General features: G+C 41.6%; 1 protein-coding gene across 1 annotated transcript; it reads left to right on the top strand.

Moving 5' to 3' along the window:
* The first annotated feature begins 728 nt into the window (after positions 1-728).
* Positions 729-27770, top strand: ywhae1 (tyrosine 3-monooxygenase/tryptophan 5-monooxygenase activation protein, epsilon polypeptide 1). The gene is made up of 6 exons (XM_074679200.1): positions 729-1154; positions 17828-18027; positions 20510-20616; positions 20991-21197; positions 21526-21662; positions 26642-27770. Exons 1-6 carry the CDS (start codon positions 1091-1093, stop codon positions 26692-26694), a joined length of 768 nt encoding a protein of 255 aa, XP_074535301.1. The 5' UTR covers positions 729-1090; the 3' UTR covers positions 26695-27770.
* The last annotated feature ends 48 nt before the right edge of the window (positions 27771-27818 follow it).

Below are 27818 nucleotides of genomic sequence, written 5' to 3'. Positions count from 1 at the left end.
AGCTGGGAGGTGACGACATGGATCTGTCTGTCCATCTATCGTTGTTGGGAACATGGGAAATATCTCCGGTGGGATGGACGAGCTAACCGTGCTTGCCCGGCGGCAGAGGGGCTGCCGGAGGGCAGAGTGGCATCGTGATGTTCACGGACGTGGCTGACAGAGCTGACAACGGACGCCGGCGCCACATTGGAGGAGCTTCACCTGCTGTGGTCAGACAGGATTCAGGAGACAGAGACTGAACAGAGTGGTGGACGGGCTGTCATCATTTATTTTCTTGTGGACCTTTTTACACTTTCTATACACTTTCTTGCTTTTGTTTTGTCGATTGCTGCTGTGACTTCAATTTCGTTGTACTTGTTACCAAGACAATAAAGTTCTATTCTATTCACCTCTTATATACTCTGTCCCTCATAGCCTTGACTGCACAGACTCTGGCAGCACAATAGCTGCCAATGGCAGTGCCTGTGACGGGTATTTTGTCTTCAAATTTGTTCAATGGTAAATGGCGGGCACACGCTATATACTGTCAATGCTCTGTATCGGAAACAGATTAGTGATGTCACTTTTATAGTCTATAAGAAAAAGAAGAAACATGAAGTTTGTCTAACCCCTCTCTGTTGTGATTTGATTTTTTTTTTCTAAGTGCACTTGTCATATATGCCTTTTTTTTTAATCCCCACCCCTGCATGAGTCAGTGTTCCAGTTGGGTCATCCCTGTTGCGAAGTGTCCGCACACCCCTGTGTAGATATAATCACATATTTACTTTGTTTTAAATCTTTTGAAGATAATGCTCAGAATGGACAGACAGCTTGCAGTAACAGACCACAGAGTGATCTGAGTGTTAGGTCTTAAGTCTTCAGCCTGTATTTCTAGGGGCACGTATCGGGGCTGCTGATTCATGTGCGTATGAACGCGGATGAGACTGGTGGTCGCCATCTTTACTCCATCCCAGCGAAGCGCTGCCGGTGGGGCGGAACACCACTCATCGACCCGGTTCATTTGTGGGAACCGCCGACAGACCCGACACACACCACCCGACTTGTTCTGAGGAATCCTCACTTTCCATAGCTACCCACATCTCGTTTCACAATGGGAGAGCGAGAGGACATGGTTTATCAGGCGAAACTCGCCGAGCAAGCAGAGCGATATGACGGTAAGACAGACTCAGGTTGGCTCGGTGTGGGACGTGTTCGCTAATATTAGCAGAGCAACTGGCTACCTCAAAGCTAACTGTGGCTAGCAGGACAGTTAATGTGGCTACAGCGTCTGTCAACTATTCGGTGACATGGCAAATTATTTAATTGAAGAAGAATAAAACAATTAAATGAAATATTGTGTATTAAGAGGGATTGTATTTTTCCTCTGATATAATGTAGATTTGATTTTTGATGCTAGTGAAGTGAGCTGGCAACAACAAAATGGCGGATCACCTAAGCGCACGGGTGCGTGCGCACGAAGAGCGAACTCACGCGGTTGGGATTTCGCTTGTATTTATTATGCATTTCAAAACTACTTGAAGTATGCTAAGCGACGCCAGTATGCAAGCGTCATCCCTTTGTGTAAGATACGTTTGTTAAAAGAAAACGGGATTCGATTATCATGTAAAACACCCACAGTTGGAGCTAATTTGATTGAAAGACTCATTAATTCTCGCCAGGGCGTGCGCGAGTTGAGACGAAGTGTTCGCGCGCAGTGGCTGATGAAACTTTTCAACCCAGACAACTCCCACCAAGGGCCTTTTACTGAAAGTAGTCGCTGTATCTGTCAACGCACGATCATGACTTGGGAGGGTTGAAAGTTAAAAAAAGAGGGAATGCTTGACCTGTTAGTCTTATAAGGCATCCAATCGTGCTTTGAGTGGCGAAACAGCCGCTTGCCGGTCATGGTTAGAAGCGAAATCCGTACCGCGACGGTTCGCTCTTCATGAGCTGTCAGTCGTTGCCTCTTTTGCACAGTGCTAGCCTCATCACTCCACAAAGGGGTTAACGGCTTGTCAGTACTTTATGTCTGTCGCTTTCTGACTGTATTACCGTGGCGCGTGTCAGCACTTACTGCTAACATGGGCTGGGTTGCAGGATTAGCTGGTCAGTTGAAGTTTGATGTGTGCTAGCATGGGGTGGGAGGGGAGCTGTTCTCTCAGTGGGGTGTTCCCCCCTGCAAGCACAAGCAGGCGGTACAGATCGATTTGCGAAAATGACTCCTCTTCCTCTGTGGTGCACCCCTGACAGTCAGTCATACCATTACAGGCCTTGTAACGTTGGTGGCTGTTTTTAGACAGCTGCCTTTGCCACCGGTCATACGTTGCCCAGTGACGTGAAGTGAATGTATCATGACTCATTCACAGGATTTGGACTGAGTCTATTTACAAAGTGATTTGTGGTCACTGGCTAAATGGTGAACTTGCTGGAATGTAGTGGGCTTATTACTGCTTTCTGCACTAGTTTCTCAGATGAAAGCATGACATTGGCAGATTAATTTCCAGGTTGCACTCACAAGATGCATTTCATCAATAGTTTAACACCATCTCCTTCCTTACCTCTGTGGGCAAAGTTTATCATGGTAGCAGACATTACACAAAACAGGTTTAAAATTCATGTAGAACCTTAAATACAGGGTTTAAACTTAATGAAGAAAAAAGAAAAAAAACAACCCTGTCATTAGTGTGACGTGTCATGATAAGTCACATTTATTCAGTTTGACTGTAGCTTGACCACAGTTTGTCAGTTGCACAATGATGTTATTATTAGTGCTGTCAGGCTATTTAAAAAAAATTAATCTAATTAATTACGGGATTTGTAATTAATTAATTTAATTAATCTCATTTTAATCTCATATCTGCTTAAGGTCCCAAAACAAAGAATTTGAATTCCAGGACATTAAATTACATTAAAAGACTTTTTAAAAACCTAAAAAAATAAGGTGGGAATATATACAACACATTTTTAGGTACCCTGAGGCATAAGGAACACATGAAAAAAGTGTTGGGGTTCTACCTTAACAAAATCTACACATAACTGCACCTTAGATAAGCTGATTTGATTTTTAGGATGATTTTTGCTTCTGTCACATTTTACTTACTGTGGAATCAACTGTCACTGCAATATGAACTTCTATACTTCTATGAGGTCAGGAGAACCAGGGCTAAAGGCTAAAAACTGTGAGGAACTATGTACAAAACACTTTATTCAAGTCTTGGATCAAAGAAAAGTGAAGTATTCTCAGTTTTTCATGCTATGAACACACAAACTGTTGCTCATTGGTGCAGAGCAGCCCCAAGCTAAAACATGACACAAGGAAGATGGAAGCAAATTTTCAGACCATTCAGAGCTTGTTCAAAGCTGTAAAGAGTGTAGATTTATCTGTTTTTTACAAAATTGAGCTAGAGCAAACGGTTGATTTTCTGCAGATTTTCAAAAAGAAGGTGTGAATAAACGAGACCTGGACTGTATCACTCTCGCCTCCCCCCAAAGCATGTTGCTGACGTCATGTGTGATACATTCAGGGACCAACGGAAATTTGAAAATCTGGCGAGAACACCACTTTTTCCAAGTAGGACAAACAGTTTGTAAATGCCAGACATATGAAAATAAGTGCTTTAATGATGGTGGTATTTTCTTTTTAATCTCCATAGGACTACAAAATGATGTTTTGTATTTTCAAAGGTGACAGGAAAGTCCACCATCCATCTTATGTTAGAGTTTAGAGTTTTTCCTGTAATTTTTCTCCCTCCTCCTGAACCAGTGATTTCCAAAATGGGGACTGTTAACTGCCTCACAAAAATAAAAATTATTTTAAATTGCATATTTAATTTATTATTGTAAAGTGTAGAAAAATACAGGGGTTAAAATTGATATAAAACCACACAAGCAGAAAATGTTTAAACTGTTTTCCACTTCTCTTAGTTGAAGAACACTGAAGTGAGGGCAATACATGCACAAAGGTAGTTTAATTTTTCACTGATCAACTACACACGTCTTTTGGGCTTTTATTTGTTTGTCTTTTTGGGCTGGTAGAGCATTTTATTCCTACTGCTGAAGGATCCCAGGTATCTGGCACTGCCATTTTGGGGGTCGAGTATTAAAATAATGTTTGCTTTAAAAGTTTTTGGCTTACAAATATTGAGAAGAAAAAAACACCCCAAAACTTCAATTTTCTTAAATCACTTTTTCTGACATCAGATATCCCATTTTTGTTCCTTTACAGATGTATATTTCTCATTTATTTTTCTCTTTGTTCAATTACTTTTTTGGCAAAGACACAGAGACGAGCAAGAAAATGATAATGTCATTGTTTCAGTTAAATTGAATTCAAAAGATTTCTGAAGCAAACTAAGTATTACCTTTATCAGCATTGATGATTTAATCATTTCTTAGATTCTCACTGCATCAGTCAAAGTAGTGAGTTTTTTTTCTTAACCTGCTTTGCTCCAGTTGTTTCCTCTGGTGAGTTTAGATCAAATCAATGTTTTCAAAGAGAATATCGTACCCTCAGACACAAAACAGACACAAAGCAGGATCAGAGCAGACACAGAACAGACGTGAAGCAGGCACGGAGCAGGAACAGAGCAGGCACAGAGCAGACGTGATGCAGACTTGGAGCAGGAATGGAGCAGACGTGAAGCGGACATAAAGCAAACACAGGACAGACATGAACCAGACATGAACCAGACACGGAGCAGACACAGAGCAGACACAGAGCAGGCACATAGCATACACTGAACAGATGTGAAGCAGAAATGGGACAGGCATTGAGCAGGCAAAGAGAGCAAAGACACAGACACAGAGCAAAAACTGAACAGATGCAGAACAGACATGAATCAGACAGAGAGCAGACACTTGGAAGACCCATGGCAGACATGGAGCAGGCACAGAGCAGACAAGGAGCAGGCACAGAGCAGACAAGGAGCAGGCACAGAGCAGACAAGGAGCAGGCACAGAGCAGACAAGGAGCATGCACAGAGCAGACAAGGAGCAGGCACAGAACAGACAAGGAGCAGGCACAGAGCAGGCACAGAGCAGACAAGGAGCAGGTGTGTAGCAGGCACAGAGCAGACAAGACAGACATGAAGCAGACATGGAGCAGGCACAGAGCAGACACAGAGCAGGCAAAGAGCAGACACAGAGCAGACATGGAGCAGGCACAGAGCAGACAAGGAGCAGGCACAGAGCAGGCACAGAGCAGACACAGAGCAGGCAAAGAGCAGACACAGAGCAGACATGGAGCAGGCAAAGAGCAGACAAGGAGCAGGCACAGAGCAGACATGGAACAGGTGTGTAGCAGGCACAGAGCAGACAGAACAGACATGAAGCAGACATGGAGCAGACACAGAGCAGACATGGAGCAGGCAAAGAGCAGACAAAGAGCAGACATCAAACAGGTGTGTAGCAGACACAGAGCAGACACAAAACAGACATGAAGCAGACATGGAGCAGTCACAGAGAAGACACAATACAGACGTGAAGAAGGCGCTGAGCAGTTGCAGAGCAGACATGGGGCAGGCACATAGCACACAAGTAGCAGACACTTGGCAGACAGCAGACACGGAACATACACAGAACTGACATAGAGCAGACATGAATCAGACACTTAGAAGACCCACAGCAGACATGGAGCAGGCACCGGGCATACACTTAGCAGGCAAAGAGCAGACAGGGAGCAGGCAAAGGGCAGACACAAAGCAGTCATGGAGCAAACAGAGCAGTCACAGAGCAGATGTGAAGCAGATGCTGAGCAGTTGCAGAGCAGACATGGAGCAGACACAGAGCAGGCACATGGCAAACATGGAGCACACATGGAGCAGACACTTAGCAGACAGCAGACGCAACAGGTGTTTAGAAGACACAGAGCAGGCACAGAGCAGACCTGAACCAGACATGAACCAGACACAGAGCAGACATTTGTAGACACTTAGAAGACCAACGGCAAACATTGAGCAGGCACAGGGTATACACTTAGCAGGCACAGAGAAGACAGAGAGAAGTCACAGAGCAGGCAAAGGGCAGTCACAGCAGACATGGAGCAAACAGAGCAGACGTGAAGCAGACACGGAGCAGGCACAAAACAGACATGAAGCAGACATAGAGCAGACAAGGAGCAGGCACAAAACAGACATGAAGCAGACATCGAGCAGACAAGGAGCAGGCACAAAACAGACATGAAGCAGACATAGAGCAGACACAGAGCAGGCACAAAACTGACGTGAAGGAGACGCTGGGCAGTTGCAGAGCAGCCACTGAGCAGACATGGAGCAGGCAGTAAGCAGACATGAAACAGACACGGAGCAGGCACATAGCAGACACAGAACAGATGTAGAGCAGACATGGAGCAGGCACAGAGCAGACAGAAAACAGACATGAAGCAGGCATGGAGCAGGCACGGAGCAGGCACAGAGCAGTCCCAGAACAGATGTGAAGGAGACGCTGAGCAGTTGCAGAGCAGACGTACAGGAGATGCTGAGCGTTTGCAGAGCAGATGCAGAACAGCCACTGAGCAGACACAGAACAGGCAGTAAGCAGACACCAAACCGACATGAAGTAGACACATTTTGTTAGATTATATACATTTGGTTCCGTCTCTTAAGGTTTCACACTGTTATAATTGCAAATGGACCAACAGGCCTTATGTGACGACAAGGGGTGTAATGATTTATTTATATACATTGATAAATCGATTGGTTAAGCAATGATCCAATCACATCGATGGAAAGTAGAAACATCGATCAACATTGTAATCTTTAATGTACGCCTTTATTTTGAAATCCCGACCGGACACGCATGTCCGTTTCCGTCCAACCGCAAGCCGTTCTGAAGTTTCCTCCTAAGCCTCACGCACTCAGCGTATGAGACACACATTTGAACCTGTTCACTCTCTGACACGCCACGCCTGATGTTTCTCCTGCTGTAAATTGTACTGTTTAGCGCCACCCGAGTCACACCGCTGTAGGCGAACATGTAGCAAGACGCTGTTGGCATCACAGAGCTAAAAAGGAGCCAGACTTATCGGCCAATCATAAAATAGCTCTCCTGTATCCGGGTAAGATACAGTCAACCTGACTGCAGAGGATGCATGCTGCACACACGACAGAAGTGCATCATCACATGACTGCAGTGAGTTATCTCATCATTTGATTTTGTTGCGCACTGATTCATGAAATTTCATAAAGTTAAAAAGTAAAACGGCAAGAGCTTAGTGTCATTCCTCCTCCACATCGACAATTACACAGTGAAACAAAGTCTGATCACACTGACATACAAACTGTGGTTATCGGCCATCACAGTAAAAAAAAACTATTAATGTTAAGTTTGTTAAGTTAATAGTTCTAATTTTGAACAATAGAAATGTTTGGGTTTAATTAAAATCAAAGCTTCATATTTTTGGTTTGATAGAAAATGGTCAAATGTTGGAGGTCAATAATAAAGTTTATGTAATCAGTCATTTTTAATTATAGTGTTGCATCATTACTTGATATAATAATCAAACATTACAGTATAACAGTCAAACCCATAAGGTAATTGTGGGGGCAAAAAAGTACCTTACCTGAATTTAACCAGTTTTAATTTTAAAACATAACTAGATCATACAGATGGCTATAATCCTCTGCAAACCATCATACCCAAAGGTCAGCACATCGTTCCACATTCCAGTAATAAAACTATTAAAATTGTTTTGTATTTCTTTCTTGCCTCAGGTGAAATGTTGCTGATCGTGTTCAGTGAGGACATAATATCGTCTTCAGTCGATCGAAGGCCCCTGAATCGTATCGTATCGTATCGTATCGTATCGTATCGTGACAGACTTTGTGATATCAGCAAATATCATATCGTTGTCCAAAGTGCTTTGCGTGTCTCTGTAGTTTACACTGATTGGTCATGTATTCGAATAATGCTGGTTGTCTCGTGAGTTTTATGATCAGGCAACACTGTTACCGCTGTCGACAGGAAAGGAGACGAAATTAAATCCTGCAAGCCATCATAACACCGACTCAGGAGAAAAGGTATGTGTTGTAAAACTCATGGAAAGATAAGCTTTCGATTTTGAGATGTTACTTTAGCTACAATCAAATGACCCGTTCTTGAAAAATGTCTTTTCAACACAATAACGGACACTTTTAGTCTTCATGTAACATAAAGCAGCTATTGTTAGCCCACCCTGTCCAGGCTGCTGGTTAATATCTGTTTAATATCTCTATCTATCTGTTAATACACTAACTGTTTATATATATATATATATATATATATATATATATATATATATATATATATATATACACACATATATGAAAAACTGTCAGTCAAGTATTCCCGTTATAAACTTTTCTTTGTATTGTAAATTAATCCTGATCCTAAAATATAAAGATAAAAAAGCCATACATGGATGATATGCTGGTTGTGTCACTTTTCTTGCTAAAAAGTACATATTTTTTCTTAAAATTAGTATTTGTAAATAACATTTACTAATGTGCTTTTGTTGTCTTTTTTTCACTCTTGTGGCTTATAGGAAACTCTGGTCCCAAGCACACTGCCATGCTTGGTGACTGGCTTTATGGAGGCTAGCAACATATCTTGAGCTCTGATCCATCTCTCATCTGTGTGGTGTCGGACTGTCCAGTTCTTGTGTATTCACTCAACAAGTTGTTGCTGCTATCAATGATAATCTGAAGCCACAATACCTACACACACCTAAAGATGCAGAATTTGTGGAAATAGTCGAAGGATTCCATGACAGATGGGGGTTTCCACAGTGTGCAGGAGCAGTTGATGGCACCCATATTCCCATTCTGGCACCCTCTCACAACCCATTTGATTATTACAACCACAAAGGCTTCTATTCAAGGCTTCCTACAGGGTGTTGTGGACCACAATATGAAATTTTGGGATGTCAACATCAGCTGGCCTTGGAGGGTTCATGATGCCCGCGTTCTCTCAAACTCATCCCTGTATGAGAGAGGACAGAGCAGGACACTTTCGCCAAGTTTGCAGGAAACCATCCAAGATGGTGATGTGCCTCTTGTCATTCTGGGAGATGCCGCATATCCACTGCTGCCCTGGTTAATGAAACCTTACCCAGAGGGCAGAGGGATAACAGCAGAGCAGACCACATTCAACCACCACTTAAGTCAAGCCAGAAAGACAGTGGAGCAAGCTTTTGGATTTTTGAAAGGACATTGGAGATGCCTTTTAAAAAGATGTGACTGTAAGTCATCTTTGTCAATGACATAATCTCGACATGCTGCATTAATAATAATAATAATAATAATAATAATAAATTTTATTTGTATTGCCCTTTACATCAAAAGATCTCAAAGGGCTTCCAAGTAAAAAAAAAAAAAAAAAAAAAGAAAAAAGGGCAGTTAAAAGATCTAAAACAGCGACAGCTAAGAAGAATCAAAAGCCTTGTTAAAAAGGAAAGTCTTTAGGTTCCTTTTAAAACAGTCTGTGGACTGTGGAGCCCTCAGGGTATCAGGGAGGGCATTCCACAGACGGGGTGCAGCAACACTGAAGGCCCTGTCACCCATGGTCCTCAGTCTAGACCTGGGTGTCTGGAGGAGGTGGTTTGAGTCTGTGGAGCGGAGGGAGCGTGATGAGTGTTGTGGAGTGAGAAGCTCTTTGAGGTAGGGGGGGGCATGTCCATGGATGCATTGGTGAGTGAGGAGGGAAACCTTGTATTCGATTCTGCTGGGGACCGGAAGCCAGTGTAGTGAACGGAGGATGGGGGTGATTCTTCATAACTTCTGTGAAAGTCATAATGAGGAGTACATCTGCAATGACAATGATGTACATGATCAAAGGCCAGACCCTGCAGACCGTCAGATTGGTGGTGACAGTGGGGCAAATATTAGAAATGCACTGTGTGCCCATTTTTCAGCTCTGCAGTAAAAACTGGGTTTTGTACATTGCTAAATGATCAATTCAATGCGCAAATTGATGTTACTAATGTGTTTCACTGTTGTTTCACCAAGGAAACAAATTCATTAGTTTTGCCTTCAATGACTTTGCATTGCTTTTTGTTGGACTCAAACATGTTGTTCAAAATAAATGTTGCATATTTCTGTAAATGTAATAAACCTTAAGTGAGATCACTTTTTCTTGTACTTGTTTAACATTTAGGAAGCTTTCGTATTCATTGAACAAAATAAAGATGAAGAAACAGTCAAAATTTGAAAAGAAAGTCATTTGTACGTGTCGTAATTTCCTGTCAGTAGTACGAAGGTCCGAACCTTTCAAAATAATGCTTTCACACTGGGCACAAGCGAGACCGTGGTCCCATAGGCGAGGCCACCTATTTTGGTCAGACCAAGGTCCGGTTGTTTGGTCCGGACCAGGGTCCAAGGGAGGTTTCACACTTACCTTTTGGGTTCCACTAGGGATGGGTATCGATTCAGGTACTTTTATAGGTACCGACGGAATTCTGTTGAAAGTACCGGGCACCGATTCATGTACAATCAAAAGGTACCATGTTTAGGTACCTAAATGCATCCTTGTGACTGTGAGGGAGTGGAAAAGAAGGTGATTTTCCATGCTGGACATGAACACAGCATTGCAAGGTTATATGTTGAAGAATAAATTCGTAAAATTGAAAAAGGATTATATTCTATCATTAAACAAATTGATATTTTTGCCACATAAACACAAAAAAGTACCGAAAATTGGTACTGTTGAGTACCGGTACCGATTGGCAGGTACCGGGCATCGGTACCGTATCAATTCAAATGTGAAAGGTACCCATCCCAACGGACCACACAAAAAAAGTCTGAAAGTCCAAACCAAACGAGGTAGGTGTGAAAGCCCCCTATGAGTGGGTACTCTGGAGGGCTGGGCGATATGGCCTAAAAATAAAATCTTTGATTTTTTTCACAAAAAATGTGATTTACAATGTTTTGACAATTTTTTCCCACCTTTTAAAGAAAACAAAAAGTACAAACGACAGAGATAACCCAAAAACAGTTTTGTTTCAATTTTATCAAAAACTTAATAAAAGTAACCTCTATTTGACTCTTGGAATTGAGGTTTCAGCTGTTCTTCTGTTTCAACAACTTCATTTTGAAGTTTTAAAGGAGGCAGACTTATTTACATTCACACTGAAAGCTGCATCATTTTATACATTTTGAATTCAAAAATACAGCTAGGAATAGCATGTTCAGTGCACTACAGCACTGTTCAGTTATATTCAACTTTTAAATGATTTCAAGAAAAGCTTTGTTATAGTCTAGTGTTAAGGGGTGCACAATAACTATCGAACCGATAGTTATCAAGCGCCATCGGCAAAAAAAAAAACAAACAGCGCTTCCTGACTGGGAAAATCTAAGAGTTCCCCATCATGTCGGTAAAGACTTGTTAACTCGGTCATATTGTGGTAGTTACAGACTAGAGGTAAATATATGAATATTTGAGAGTGTGTGTTATCGGGTATCAGTATCGGCCTGTAGAAGCTGAAAGTTATCGGTTATTGGAATCGGTTTAAGAAAAAAGTTATCATGCATCCCTCATCATGCAGGGCTGCTGTGGCTCAGTGGTAGTCACCTCTCAATCGGAAGGTTGGGGGTTTGATTCCAGCTCCTGCAATCACATGCAGAAGTGTCCTTGAGCAAGACACTGAACCCCGAATTGCTCCCACTGTTGGTCAGTGGTGTGTGTCTGGGTGTGAATGCGCTCGGTAAACTGATGGTTGCCAATAGGAAATCCACACATCAGTGTGAATGAGGTGTTACTGGGTGAATGAAGACTAGCAGTGTAAAGTGCTTTGAGTGGTCTGAGAGACTAGAAAAGCGCACTGGTCCATTTACCATTTACTAGTTTTATTTTTTGTTAAAGCTGTAGCCTGTTAATCCTGTAATTTTAATACAAACAAATAAACAAAAGTAAGTGCTATTTATTCAAGTGTGGTCAATGCTCGTCGTCATCCTGTCTCCCCCGCATCCCCGCAGTCTATTTTCACAAATCATGATCCGTCCATATCACCATCAAAGGGGATTTTCTTTGGTAGACTGGGGATGTTCTGAGAAAAACTGATGTACATTTCTAAACTCTAAATCTAAAAATGATCCGAGTACCTTTTTGAAGAATGGAAGTTTTTACGCGTGTCAATCACATCAGTAATAATCTGCAGGTGAACCTAAAAGGGTCCCGGCTTCGTAAATGTTTAAGTCAAACATCTTAATCAGACTCCTGAAAAGTTACAAGTAGAAAACAGAATATTTTAGGACAGGGGTTCAAATATTTACTGACGAGAGGTCTACTTCATATTAAACTCTTTGGGCTGTTGATACGGACCACAGGGACACCCGTCAAGGTGCTGGGTGTCGAAGAAGCACAAGAACATTTTTTTGGCATTCTAGTTTCTGTTGTTTTGTTAGTGAACTGTTAAATCACTCTTCACACACACAGAGTCAGCGCTTGCTGCGGTACAAAAGGTGTGCAATAGTGGGGGAGAAAAATTTGAATTTTTCATTTTTGAAATCATCCAAAAAAGAAAACTTCAAATTAATCAATATAATCAATATATTGCTCAGGCCTGGTACTCAGTCACCACTCAGAGCCTCAGTAAGCTCTCAGCCTCAGAGTGGAGTCCATAAACTGGTTATTTGAAGTCCAGTTGAATCCAGCAGGTGCTGCAAGGCTTAAACCTACCCCCTAATCCGGGCGGGCTCTGTTGTTCAGGAAGTACTTTAAAAAGACTGAACTTTGAACCTGAAGATATAGGCCATCTACATGATAATGGTTTTAGGATGAAACGCATAAGTACTGTTGCTTTTTAGCCTCTCATTTACACAGAAATTAGCTGACCTAGAACACAAACTGCCTGCAGAGTGGATTTTTTCTGAAACGCTGCTGCCACCATTGCCGTGTAAACAGTAAGTTGGCGTTTTCAGTGGAAACGCTGAAATTATGCTCCACTTCACACAAGGGAATCCAATAGTCCAACAGTACCATTGTTACTATAGCTGTGATCTACCATGTTGTGTTTGTGCTACTCAATCTGCTGAATCTGCTGACTGTCTTTAACAAAACGAGCATCTGTTGCTCCACTTCTGCTCTTAGCATTCACCAATACACCAGATGATCAGCCCAACTCTACTTCAGTGGAAATCTACCAGAAACCTAAAGCGTTTCCATGTTGACGTAGATTTTGTTCTCTGTGTTTTGGGATGTAATGTTGTTGTGTAAACGGGGCCTTTGGCTTAGGCTCAAATCAGAGTCTTGAAACTTCAATGTTATGTCCTTGTGCAGATCAGATGCTGTGCTAGATATTTTACTTGTCCGTCATTTTGAGGGACAAAATCTGTCATAATGAACAATAATTCCTCAATTAAAAAAATTGATGATGAGATCTATTAGATAGTGCTGCACGATATGGCCAAAATCCAGTTTCTTGATATTTTGTAGGCTATATCTCAATACACAATATATATCTCGATATTCTGATTTCTCCTTTAAATCACTCTATTAATGTTAAATCCAAACCTTTGATACATAAAATGACATCAGTATAATGATTCAAGCAGACCTTTCAGTTGGATTTTTAAAATTTGAAAGCAAAAAGAGAAAATCTCAATCAGGTTAAGTTTAGCAAACCTTTTGTTTTAAACCAAACTTTATGTAGTTACATATTTTTAGTTCCAGTAAAATAATTCATTCAGATTTATTTAATTAGCTGATTGTATTGTATTATATTATATTATATTATATTATATTATATTATATTATATTATATTATATTACATTATACTTGTAGGAGCCATAAATGTGTGTTTATTTGTGATGTGTTGGTAAGTGGTGTACTGATGTGATGGGGGTGTGTACATTCTGCTGGCACTTGAGTGGTGGGTATGTCACAGTGGGTGTGTCTTGGTGGTTTCAAATAATTCCACCCATCTATAGCCTGTTGGTTTTTGATTAACAAGGGAGGGTGAGTCGGGAGCAACACTTTCTGTTGACCGCTACATTACACTGCGATATTTTACACCACATTAGTTTTGCTGTTTCTGTGCTTTATCTTGTAAATCATGAAACGTCTACTGAATCATGCATCTTTTAGAAATAAAGTCAGTACCAGTCATTAAAGGTGGATGTGTGTTTGTGTGAGAGCGCGTCTCAGGTAAACCCCTGTGCTTAGCCTTCCGCTGCATGTCGGTTTATTTTGGTCAGATCGCCAGTCAGCAGCAACAATAATTACAAAATATGAACTGAAGTTGGAGATAATATTACTTTTATTTCCATAAATCAGCGACTTGGGGGGGCAGAGAGTGCAGCAGAGAGTGCAGCAGAGAGTGAAACGAGCGAATCACTGAAGGGATTTACATTCTGACGTCTGAAACCATTTAGTTTTCTGTTTATACTCGATGATTGGGATATAGCCGCTTTATACATCTCATGTGCAAAAGCCCGCGGTACAGTTTACTCGATATATCCCCCAGCCCTACTTTTGGATATGAATTATATATTTTAGCATGTCATCACAAAAGTGACTCAAATACAACTTGTAACATCAATAATGCAGAGCAGTTATAGTGCTTATAGGGCAGACAGAGAAATAATAGACAAATGATAGTAAATAAGAATAATAATACTGACCTTGCAGTCAAGCTTTTTAAAGTGAAAAGAAAATTTGCTCTCACAGCAGGAGGAACACACTTTTTTTCAATTAAATAGAAAAACTCACAGCTGTTGGCACAATCAGTTTTAAGTCAAGTGTTTTTGCCACCTTCTATTTTTGTATTCCAGTTTCCCTGAGCTCAAACTTTTCTCCTGGGCTGGATTAAAAGTGGATGCTCGTTTTGGTGTAACTGAGGTCATGAAGTAAGAGAGCAGCAGAGGAGTTCAGCATCAGGTTTTGTGTCTTTGCCTCAGAAGGCCAACCTCACACGTCAGTTTTGATTTTATGGAGGCTGAAGCCCCGTTCTGCTGCTACACTACAGACTGGAATGACCACTGCTGCTTTAGTCAGTGTTTTGAAGTCTGGAAACCTTTCATCCAGTGAAGTCATGAACAGTCAGCGCGACTCTTAGAAAGGCAGGTTTTCTGCCAGAACCAGCTTCACCGGGAGGAAATCCTGGAGCATGTGGTCCCGATGTATGGGAGAGGCGACCTCGGAGTTGTAGTGGTCACAGATGCGCCCCAGCGCATCAACTCCATAGATCTTAAGCGCCCTGTCAGCAACAGCCTGTGATAACAACACCTCAACACAATACCTAGTGAATGATGCACACTCATCACCAACTGGACAGGGGGTCGACTGCTGTATGTGATAAATGAATGGCTGTGTGTCAATAAAAGTGATTGACTAGATCGCGCTCCCTGTTTCTAATCTGTCAAAATGGTGGGCAACCTTCAGATTTCTCCATCATTGCTCAAAAAATTCCATCATAGACAGAGAATTATAGGTCAGTGAGACCTCTGCTGTAGATACAGACTGTGGTGCAGACTCCTCACCGTGTTACTGATATTTGTGTCTTCAGATTGAGTCTGTGTAAAACTTAAATGACTGAGATTCTTCCTAATAAACCTATGAAGGCTTACTTTAGCTAATAGCACTAGTTTATGTCACTTCACATGTAGCGCGAGGCTCAGCCTTTGATGCTGAACATAGGAAGGAAACGAAATGCTGTACCAAACTGCAGCCCAATGTGTTGATAACTGTTGTCCAAAGAAAATGTGTCAGATGTTTTTTCCTGGGCTGGAGTGAACAACTGCTGCTTCGATTTTTGATTTTCACTGACTTCTTTTTCACCAAACCAGAAAAAAACTTTGCACAGCTAAAGACAGACAAAATAATGTAAAGAAATAAAATAGCACATTGGTGTGCAGGCAGAACAACTCTTTAGGTAACTTGTAACACAGTGATTACTAGACATGCTGATTTCCTTAATTTTGAGGGTCGGTGATTGGTGATCAGTGGGGATCAGTGATCGGCTGGTCCTTACATATGAAACTGATCTTTTATACCTCTGGGAAGGTCTGACAGCCAGCCATTGTTGCTTTTTGCTCTGAGACCTAAATCTCAGGACACTTTATTAGTTGTTTAAGTTAAAACACAAAGATTTTATTGTTTCACAGGTATTGTTCAATGATTTTCAACAAAATAAGATTAGAAAATTGAAGGTATATGTTGTCAGTTATAAAAAAACAAAAATCGATATCAGCCCCAATCAGCAGGTCAGGCTTTTTAAGGATCGGTGATCAGTAGTGGGGTCAACGGATTATCATTGATCCGTGATCTGTTCGGATCGACGTAATCAGTTCGGCTCACACGTGACCCTCGGATTAATTTCTGAAAAATGCTATGTGCTCCTCTGCACACATCTTTTGACGAGCCGAGAAGGGAGGTGTGCAGACATGGCAAGTGGAGGAGAGGAGGAGCCTTAACGCCCCACAACACACTGGCCATACACACTGTGCCGTGCCTAAAGAGATACTCCAGGATGGAACAAGTTGTGTCCTATCACAAGGTTTAGGGCAGGAATTACCCCTACAGCAGTGTTTTTGTGCAGCAGAAGCCCAGAGCGCTCGCACCAAACACCCCCTCCCTGCTCCTCTGCAGGTTTCCTCTGCACTCAGACGGGGTCATTTTGTACTTGACCAAAAACATAAATAAACGGACTCCCACCGAAAAAATCTGATATGGGTCTGCATTCACACTTTATTTAGAGAATTTTCAGTGCGTTGCTTTCACACAAAAACACCGCTAAATAAGGCTCTAGTTTTTATCGAGTCATAAAACGGCGCCACCTCCGCTGCAGAGCCACAGCTGGCTATGAGGCGCTCGCCCCTTAGTGTATCAGTCTGCACGTGGCGTGCAAGATATAAACAAACGCAGGTAGTCTGCCAGGACTAATTATGCAATAACAACGTAAAGATGAGTGATTATGACAGCGAGGACGACCTGCCATTCACTTTGCATTCCATTGCCATATTGTTTATATCTGTTTGTTAACATCTGGCGTGTATTTTTGAAAAAAAAAATCTGAAATTATAAGCTCAGGTTCTTTCACTCTCCTTGTTTCAAGGAATATGTCTTCTAATGTTTACCTTTGAGTTCTATTTTATTAATGGTCTTTCAACCAATATTAAAAGGAGATATGCCTTTTTATGTTGCTGTTGCACTTTAAGTTGATTTTTGGTTCATTGTTAAATTTTAAAGGAAGGAGATATGTCTATATATTGCACTTTAAATTGTTTTTCATTAATAACTATGTTATAAAGAAGATATGCCTTGTGCACTACTTTTCTATATTTACTTTAATAATTAAAGTGTTTAATAAATGGACAAAACTTTTTTATTTATTTATTTTTATTTTTATTATTTTGCTTTTTGCTGATCCGAAAAATGATCCGATCCGTGACTCTTGATCCGAGGAACGATCCGATCCGTGAGTTTTGTGATCCGTTGCACCACTAGTGATCGGCCAGAAAATTGTGATCCGTGCACTCCTAGTAATTACTTGTATGCCTTCAATATTCAGAGGAGTCTAAATATATTTTATAGTTATCTAAATACTTTCCTAGAGTGACTTGTAATAACTCCACTGTAGGTTTTATTCATAATTTCATTCATGCTTTTTGACACGATCACTCCTTTTAGTGTTGGAGGAAATGGGATGTTGGTTTATTTTTGTTCCTCTTTTAACATTTAGTTCCTTGGTTACAGCAAGCACAAGGAGCAGTTCCTCCTTGTTCCTCCTGTGACTTTACTCCAAAAAAAAACAAATTTTTTGATGTTATGACTTGACTCTTTAGCAGCCCGCGATGCTCTTAATGTGAAGTAAGAAAGCTGACAAGAAACACTATTTTTTTAGGTATTAAAGGTTTGTTTTGTGTGCTGTCCAAACAGAGATGGTGGTGTCAATGAAGGGCGTGGCCAGCATGGACGTGGAGCTCACAGTGGAGGAGAGGAACTTACTATCGGTGGCCTACAAGAACGTGATCGGAGCTCGGAGAGCCTCCTGGAGGATAATCAGCAGCATCGAACAGAGGGAAGAGAACAAGGGTGGGGAGGAGAAGCTGAAGATGATCCGGGAATACAGGCAAACGGTAAACTTCGACCAAATGTTCAAGATGTGACTTCCTCAGGAGCTCCTTCAAACATTCATCACGTCCCATTGTCCCAATATGAGCCTGGTTCCAGGCATTTGTTGTGCTTATCTAAGAATACCGGCTGGTATTAATAATACACACTGTGAGCAGCTACAGAGCAGACTGCATGTGAGTCATACTTGGCAGATCGTCCTCTGTCTCCTGCTTTTATGAAGGGAAATGAGAGCTGCTTATTTATCTGGGAGAGGCCGAAGTGTGTCAGGAGCAGGGAGGGGCAGTTGGACTGCAGTCAATAACCTAATGGGATTCAGAGATTGGTAATCCTGTGTTTGCATCGTCATTTAGTTCATCCCTAAATCCCTTTGAGGACACCTTTCTTCTGTCACCAAACCAGCACCTGGTCAGCGTTGGATACAATCTGAATTAAATTAGCAAGTGAAATGTTTGCTTACAGAGTCTAAGGAGGTTGTTAGGTCTGGCTTTGTAAGGGCAGGTGTCCTGAAGAGGACACAGACGGGCTAAGAGATGAAGTGAGAGCAGGGAGGACACTTTCTGCGTCTGACGTGCTGGCTGTTCACTCCCTCCATTCCCTGCCCAAAGCCTTTCTGCCCGCTGCTCTTAAACCCTCAAACACCTGCTCTAAAATCTCTGAAATTACTCATCTGGTTCTCAGACTTTATTTCACGTCTTTGAGTGTTACAGGAACAATGCTTTGGAGTTCCGTATTACATTCTTTTTAATTCCTTCGTGAAGCTGTTGTCTCTTCTTGTCTTTAGCTTCTTGGTTAGACATGCTTTAGACTCATTATCACAGTGATGCTGGAGCAGGAGTTTGGACGGGTTTTTGAACAGTTTTTGCTCCTTGTTTTCTGTTCAGTTGTATTTACACCAAGCTAACCCACCCAGGGCTGGGTACTGAACTTCAGTTCTCTTATGGTGCCGACCAAAACATTTCAGTAGTACCAAGTATCAAAACATGCCTCCTCTTTTGATGCCAAGTTTCGGTACCCAAAGGGTAAATCATGTGGTCAAGATTTAAAAATGTCACTGGTGATTGGCTGTGTCGTTACATGTGGTTACGGCATGCAGGCTGTTGCTAACTTAGTGACTCTGCCACTGTATTTAGCCTCATTTCAGACCCCCCCCCCAGCTTCTTTTTGTGGAATAAAATGACTACCGGCTAATCCAGCAACCTTTCTGGAGTTTGGAGACTGACGTGAGAGCATTGATATCTAGCATGCGTTGTTTCACACTTGGGCACAGTAGTCCAGTTTGTTAGGCCAGTTCATTTCACAGGTGTGCCGTGCTCAGGCTCAATTCACCTTTCTGCTTTGGCATGCTTCAGAGGGGTGAGCTTTAGCTTGGTACACCTCATGCACAAGCCTAAGCACAAGGACAGATCCTTGACGTATGCTGCAGCTTGAGAAGGCGCCTGCATGCAAATTAATGCTTACATGCATCTCTTTTGGTCACTTATGGCTGGGAATGAGGAGGACTATTTTGATATTAGAAAATCATCAGAAGAAAGTTCATTTACTATTATAAACACATTTAAGGTGTACTCAGTATACACCGACTGTCACTTGTTTGCAACTGTTCTTTTGCACAGCTAATTATTTGTTTACCTTGTAAGAAAACTGCTCAGAGTGGAAAGATACTACAGCTGAAAAATAAGACTCAGGATTTGTATCGTATTGTGGAATGTCATTTTCTTTCAGTTCAAATTCATTCATTCATTCATTTTCCGGACTGCTTGTCCTGTTCAGGGTCGTGGGTGGCTAGAGCCTATCCCAGCTGTCATTGGGCAAGAGGTGGTGTGCACCCTGGACTGATCGCCAGTCAATCTCAGGGCTGACACAGCACACACTTTTAATGCACACACTCACACCTACGGACAGTTTGGAGTGTTAGATAAATCTGATAAGCATGTATTTGGACTGTGGGAGGGAGCCTTTTAGATTTGAGGAGTTAATCCCAAAACTGCAGGAACACATTTGTTCAGTCACTTTAAATGAATGTAGGTATGTTTTTGTGTTTTTTTTGCCTTTTCATGCCTTTAATCAGAGAGGAGAGGATGGTGGGTAGAGCAGGAAAGGGGTTGAGGGTGGAGAGTGACACGCAGGAAACAGGCCACAGGCTGAATTGAAACCCAGGCCACCTGCTTGTGGGCCAACCTTCAGTGTGACCCAGACCCTTGCCATCTGCGCCCCATAACTTTTATATTTTTTTAAGGCCCCACCCCCAAATCTTCTAGATCCCTGGAAAGTACTGCAGCCAAGCAGGGGCCTTTCAGGGGCCCAGGAAAGGACCACCCAGGAGCTAAATGTAGACCTGGTTCCTGCAGTCCTAAAGCAGATTTCTCTGACTGTCTGGAGTAGCTGGTAAAGTTCCTGCTGTGGTAAACTTTAGGCTGGTCTTGTGAAAGAGCTTGAGTGTAAAATGATGATTAAAGTTTAATAAAGGTATTTTCTTTGTGTTAGGTGGAAAATGAACTGAAGACGATCTGTGGTGATATCTTGGATGCACTTGAAAGGCACCTACTTCCCTCTGCTGTAATGGGGGAGTCAAAAGTCTTCTACAACAAAATGTAAGAGCTCTTACCTAAATCAATAGATGTTCAGCCTTTCTCGTAAAGGAGCTGACGGAGTTTGAGTTGAACTGTTCTGATGAAGTTCATTCAGACAGAAAAGGATCCTCTTAAAGATTTACAGGAAGTTTGATCAGGAACTGAAACAAACTGAAATTTCTCAAAGATTCATCTTAAGAGAATTTTGGGCACCTGCAATGAAGGTGATTGAGATTAATGTTAAATAATGGGAAGATAATTCTGACTTCAGTCATTTGGAGAATGCCAACCCAACCTAAGAGTTCCTCACAGAAGCTGTAATGAACCTGTGTTTTTGTCTCACATTTAAAACCCTCAGTCCTCAAGTCTGAGCCATTTTTATTTCCCGACCCCAGGAAAGGTGATTACCACAGGTACCTGGCAGAGTTCGCTACGGGCAACAACAGAAAGGAAGCAGCAGAGAACAGCCTGGTGGCCTACAAAACCGCGACGGATCTCGCCCTGTCTGAGCTGCCACCTACGCACCCCATCCGCCTCGGCCTCGCCCTCAACTTCTCTGTCTTCTACTATGAGATCCTCAACTCGCCTGACCGCGCCTGCAGGTTTCTGTCTCTGCAGTTAACCTACTCTTACACGGTTTGGTTTCATCAACAGTAGTTCAGACCAAACTATGATTGATATGGGATAATCTTGACTCCAACTCTACATTCACAAATCCTCCTGATTTTCGAACCATGAAGTGAGGTAGGAGCTTCAGGAGCTCCAGCTCACCATCACTGCCTTAAGTGCCTGTTTTTAAAAAAGCTGCTCTTCATGTAGTTGTCTCAGCTTAAATTATTTAATCTCACATCTCGTGTTTTCACATACCAGCGCAACATCCTGTATGTGTGATTTAGAAGGACTTTATATCACCAACGTGTGTTTCCTCAGGTTGGCAAAGTGTGCTTTTGATGACGCCATCACAGAACTGGACACACTGAGTGAAGACAGCTACAAGGACTCCACACTTATCATGCAGTTGTTACGTGACAACCTGACACTATGGACTTCAGATATGCAGGGAGAGGGTAAGACACTCATTAATGACATTTCAAAAAAATAATAACACCAAATCTGAAACTCGAACTGTACTTCATGTTCAGCCAACATGATCATCTCTCCAGGAAGTCTGTCTTATTTTTAAGCTGTGAACTAACTTAATCATCTTCTTCACTCTAAAACTTTTTATTCATGCGTCTGTGAACCCTGAGCAGCCTGATTCATGCACTGTTTAGTACTAACATAAAGGATTTGTTGTGTTTTACAAATATTTGCTTATATATGGTGTTATATAAGTCATTTAATCTGGTAGGAAGTTCAATTTTCATCTGATGATGATATGTAAGAAGGATGACACATCTCCACCTGTTTTACAAAAATGAAGCTGAATCTTGAGTCGGATACGTTTTTAAAGCCAGAGTCTGTACAGTCAAGGGCAGCCAGTAAAGCCATGACATCCTGACTCTCCCTCCAACTTAACACACATTTAACTTCCACATCAAACTGAAGATAGTCCACAGGGCTGCACAGTCAACAGCAGAGGAGCCTTTTGTGTTGGTTTGTAACTCGGCTGTGTTAAAGACTTGAATCTAATTGGTCAAATCAGTCCATAAAAAGAGTCCATGTCACACCTGATTTCTGTTTAATCAATGAACATCACTAAGCAAGACTTTAGTACTACATCCAGTATACTAGGAAAGCATTTAACTTAAAATATACGGTTAAGAGCTGACCAGGGAGACGAGAAGACAAAAAGAAGAAGAGAGGAGGGAAAAAAACGGTAACTGTAAGAGAGGGAGTGAGTGACAGACGGTCAGAAAACTTATTGAAGACAGAAAAAAACAGACCATGTTTTCTACTCTGCAAGCACCTTAAGAGGAAAAGCTCCGGATGTTTGGGCTTTCATTTTAGGGTTAAGTACCATTTCAGTTTTTTCAATTCTTGAGTCCAGTGACATTAGAGGGTCATAGAAGGGGCAAATGTGAGGAGAACAAAGTGTAGCCTGCCTTTATTGTTGGATATTTATGCTCTTTCTGGGTTGAAGTTTCTGCAGCCATGGTGTCTCTGAACAAGAGAGCACAGCACAGATAGAGCTTTCTTTCCAACTCATTCCAGAATACACTTCTCTGTGGCTGTGCTTCTTCTCTTGCTGTGCCACCAGTATTTCTGCCAAGCTTAGCCAAACTTCAGATGGTATGCTTCACTCTGCCATGGTCCTCTTCTGCCACTCGTCACGTGATGTTGAGTTCAGACTCGGGCTAAAGCTCAGGACCTGGTTCATACTGCTCACAGTGTGCGTGCTCAGATTCAGAGAATCTGTTTCAGACTGTCCCGTCCATCTAACTTGTGTTAATGTGGAGTCAAAGTGAATGAGCTAAAAGTCATATTCATCCTTCCTCATAGAGATCTCTTGTTCTCCTTATTACAGCTCTAATAATAGATCCAGTAACAGTTTGCACTGATCCATGCTAACGGTCGGTGTTTCCTGTGCAGAGCAGCGTCCTTGAGTCCCCTTGGAGTGACTGGTCATGTCTCTGTGTCTCTCTCTCATTCCTCTGCTGTAGAGTCCTAAAGGGACCAACCCTGACTGTTCATTTCCCCATGTTAACTGTACTTTGTAAGTGTTGCTCACCTGAAGCCTGCTGTGTGTGTGGCTGCTGCCTTCTTCCTCTCAGCACTGACTCACTCCTGTTTTAACCCTTCACTCCTCCCACCTGTAACCTCCCCACTCACCTCCCGCTCTCTAAACTTTGAGCCTCATTCACCAAATCCTCCTGGCTTTTCTCTAAAAAATGCTCCTTAGAAAAGTCACAGTTCCCAGATCAGTTTAAAGCTTGTTTCAGGTCTGTCCACTGACCCAGAAACGCTCCATTCATCCAGAGAAATACTGGGCAAAGAAAAATGTAATGAATAACGTAAAGTTTTTTCTATTGAGACATTCTTATTTCAGGAGACTTGACAAGAAAAGTTTTTACCCCATTGATAGGTTTATTTTCCTCTTTGTTAGTAATTCATTTCCTCTCTTACTATCTGGAATCAGACATTTTTCTGGACTTATCAGATGAATGTGGCTCAGATGAAGTCTGATAACACAATTGTACTACAAAACAAGACAAAACTTTCTTAGACAATAGATTTTGCAGTGAAGATGCAGATTTTGATCACCTGCAGACAACTCTTACATCACCAGCAGACATTGCACCAAACAGCGTATTGAAGGACCTGTCTCCCTCTGATCACCTGCAGGGTATGATGTGAGGTGCTGCAGTTGATCCGATGCCAGTGGCAGAGCGAGGGGTGCTTCGTGCTCATAATTTGAGCTAAATGTAGTAATAAATCTAGTCTTTTCCTGAGAATCAATCTAGCATGGGGAATGTCAGAATCTTAAATTTTCTGTAGCTTCAATTCATGGAAAGGTTCTTTCTGAAGGAGGCTTGGTGAATAAGGTCTGTTGATCTCAGCTCACTCTGAAAACAGCTGAGTCTGTGTTTGTAAAGAGAGGTTTTGACCCTCTGAAGCTGAACAAAGAAAAACACCAGTCTCAGATGGATTCTTCTGCGCTCTGAGCTGCTCGTCCTATGCACATCACCCCTGACATGTGCTCGCCTTCTGTAAATTCAAACATCTGATGGAGTTGGTGTTGATGTAGCTAGTGTGCTACGTTTTCTGCCTCCTGTCAGAGCACACAGTTTGATTTCTTAGATGTTTCTGCATGTGTAAAGTTTTGTGTAGAAGCATAACAGATGTTTAGTTTTTCTGACACTCCTCACCCTGTTGGTCCTCTGGTTCTTGGACTCATGCAGCACACTTTGACTCCACCAGCTCTGTTTGCATTCAGCATGTCTTAAGATCAGAGCTTGTGAGTTAGCATCTTTAGAGAGCTCCTGGATTTCTTGAAAGGGTTCTTTTTTGCTGCTGGAGGTCAGTTAAAGATTTAAATGTATTAATATGTGTATCAAAGTAAAGTTGAGGTACCTTGTGTTCTTTTTACTCTCGTCTTTGAATCTACATCGTCTCATCTCAGTGTAAAAACAAGACTCTGAATTTTACATTAACAACACATACGGCAAATATTTCAACTCAAAAGGCAGCACCCCTCAAACTCTGACGCTTAAGGAGATGAGACTAAACACGGGAATCAAAGAAATCTGTTTTTACAGCAAAAAAAAAAGTTTAGCAGAGACTATGTCCATATATGACTGTCTATTTGGAATTAAGAAATTATGACTCCTTTTAGGCCAAACTGCTGCTATTGCGAGTTTCAGGCCTGTGCCTGACTTAGCACTGGTTCTTTGTGTTTGACAAAGTTCTGGCTCCAGGGGCTCAAACCTGGTGCTGTGTAAACACCAACTCCTTGCTGGGCCAAAGCTAAGCACCAACCACTGATAGTCAGGCGTGGGGGCAGGGCTACAGTGACCAATGATCAGCGTGAAACAGTCATTGTTAAGAAGGAAAGCTGCTGAGTGAGTTGTCTGTTTTCTGGTTGGAATTTCCTCATCCATAACTTGAATTGGAGGAGAAATTGAAGCAGTAATGCCTTTCCTCTTCATTGATCAGATCTGTACCATGTGAATTTATTTAACAGACTGAGCAGCCTGATGTCATTTAACTTATTTACATGACAGGACACCACTTGCTGTACGTGCATTCACATTTGTTTCCATCGCACAAGACAGAGTTCCACCCCAATGTGTTCACACACACACAAGCACCATGTAGCAGACAGTTAGGAAGGATAGCGTAAAAAAGATCTGCCTTTTTTAACACTTAAAGCCTATTTCCATCTTTGATTTATATACAACTAGGGATGGGCATCAACACTGAATTATGTACTTTTGTGGGTACTGACTGAATTCCATCTGTAGTACTGAGTATCGACTCTCATACAATCTAATGGTACCATGTTTAGGTGCCTAAACACATTCTTGTGACTGTGAGGGAGTAAATGATTTTCCATGCTGGACATGAACACAGTATTGCAAGGTTATATTTTGAAAAATAAATGTGCTAAATTGAAAAACTTTGTGATTTTATGTTTATTGTATGTTATTAATATTTGTTACCACATAAACACACACAAAAGTACTGAAAATTGGTACCGTTGAGTACTGATAGCGATTGCCAGGTACCGAGCATCAATACTGTATGGTTTCACATGTCAAAGGTACCCATTCCTAGATACAACACAGACAGAGAAAACAAACATCAGATATATAAGTAGGCAGAATTGGCAGACTTTAACATTCTGTAGAGTCCATTTTTCTGCCTTTTGAAATTTACAAATCTTTTCTCAATCTTAGCAGGACAGTCATTTTTTCATCTGCCTTTTTTTAACCCAGAGCCAACTCAGTTGCCATCCCCCACCTCATAAGTTCACAGCTGATGCTGACTCCCCCAGAACGTCTATGTATGCAGTGACATACTGACATTTTACAGAGACGCAATGATGTGGCTCCAAATTGGCTCCTTGCTGGCCCAGATCTAAACTGGTTCTTTGGAAGAACGTGATTAGAACAAAATAGCACTGAACGAGCACTGGTGGAAAATGGGGGTAAAAGTCTTTGAAAGAGCTGTGTTTAAGGCTTTTTTATTGTGATATGATCCAAACAAACTTTGTTTGGTCCTCCTCACTCTGACTTTGAGACATGCTGCCTAAATTCTATGGACTCAGGCTGAGCCTCTCTGTCCATTTGCAAATGTTTACTCATTGAAGTTGAAGTTCTGCTGTACATATAAATCTGTAGTAAAAGTACATTTTAGGACTTAAGTTGCAACAAAAAAAAACTAAAATACAGAATAATATTTTTAACCCTTCAGTAAACTCAAATTAAATTGAAGTGACTTCATGAACAGGATAGGAAGAGTGGTAACCATAGTTTTCTGGGTCATTCTCCAAAGTGATGATTTTCCAAGTTTTGAAGTGAAAGTTTTTGTCTCCCCTGTAGAAAATTAAAGCTCTTAACTCATCATGGCTCCAGATTATTGACATAATGTTTTTCTTCTGCAGAACAAGAACAGAACAAAGAGGCACTGCAAGATGTTGAGGACGAGGCCCAGTGAGACTATGCCACCTTCAGTCAACAACCCGAGACCTTCCCCCTTCGCCTCCTCACTCCTTCTCCTCCCTTTCCGCCCCTTCACTTTCCTCCTCCTCCTCCTTTCCTTCCTCTCACCTCTGCAGCTCTTCAACCCAGCAGGGCCGCGGAGTCAACAACTTTATTTTTCTCTTCTTTTTTATTTTTATATTAGGCCTGACAGCATCAAAGTAAAACCACTTATTGAGACAGGAAATATGACGTTAGACGGCCGCAGAGAGAGAGCAGGGGTCCCTGGATTGTTTTTTGTTTTGTTGCCCTGGTACAAGCGGTTCTGACATGTTACTTTTGTTCTCATTATTGTATTTTTGTTTTCTGCTTTTTCTTCAATATTTTTATCAGTTGCTGGATGTAATGAGAATTTTTTTTCTTAATGTAATTACAGAAATTAACTTTTATTACTGAAAATGTCGATTAGTTTATGGGAGCTGTTTTATCTGTTTTTAGAGAAATGTCATGTTAATCATTTTACTGTTTTTTGGGCAGTTTGGGAAACTTCAAGTGCCCTTTTTGTGAACTTAGGTTTTCAGATTAAGTTGGCAAAATTTGGCGCTATCCACGTGGAGCAAAATAAGTGCTTAACTTTTACACCATAGTTATTCTGTTGTCATGTTTTTGTAGTTGTCTTTGGACTGTACTTTGTGCTGAAATACTGTAACTGTGCACACGTGCTGAATCTCTGCAGGTCAGCCTCTGATTGCCACTGGTTTGAACACATGAAGATTTCTCACTTGTGTAAAAGATGAGTCTTGATTCGGCCCATGTCTCCACAGAGAGCCCAAACTCAGTAGTGCTTGCATGAGTTAACACGTTCTTTTTCTGCTGTTTTCCCCTAATTTCTACTAAAAGCTCCTCTAGGTCCAGAGATTTTCTTTCTTTGCTGATTTTTCTTCGTTGCTCTTCTTGTTTTGCTTCATTTTGTGTAACCTGGAGCTGATTTGTACTACTGGATATCCAACTGAAGCCACAGACAGGGAATCTGTATCGTTTTGATGGAAACACAGCATGGAATTAACATTAAACGATCTAAATTAAATATTACTGACAGACTCCCTGTCTTCATTTTTCATCCTCAGTCCTTGAATTTGG

The sequence above is a fragment of the Halichoeres trimaculatus genome, unplaced genomic scaffold (assembly GCF_033239565.1).
Source record: "Halichoeres trimaculatus isolate MK-OKI-2021-1 unplaced genomic scaffold, fHalTri1.1 fHalTri1_scaffold_9, whole genome shotgun sequence".
In the NCBI taxonomy this organism is placed as follows: Eukaryota; Metazoa; Chordata; class Actinopteri; order Labriformes; family Labridae; genus Halichoeres; species Halichoeres trimaculatus.
Note: the sequence above shows the minus strand (reverse complement) of the source record. Positions and strands in the feature narration are given on the sequence as shown.

What these genes read in the sequence shown, in the direction of transcription:
- ywhae1 (XM_074679200.1), top strand. Translation starts at nt 1,091, where the DNA reads ATGGGAGAGCGAGAGGACATGGTTTATCAGGCGAAACTCGCCGAGCAA. An exon ending in AAAGTCTTCTACAACAAAAT is followed by an intron (nt 20,617 to 20,990) that starts GTAAGAGCTCTT and finishes TCCCGACCCCAG; the next exon opens with GAAAGGTGATTACCACAGGT. An exon ending in TTCAGATATGCAGGGAGAGG is followed by an intron (nt 21,663 to 26,641) that starts GTAAGACACTCA and finishes TTTCTTCTGCAG; the next exon opens with AACAAGAACAGAACAAAGAG.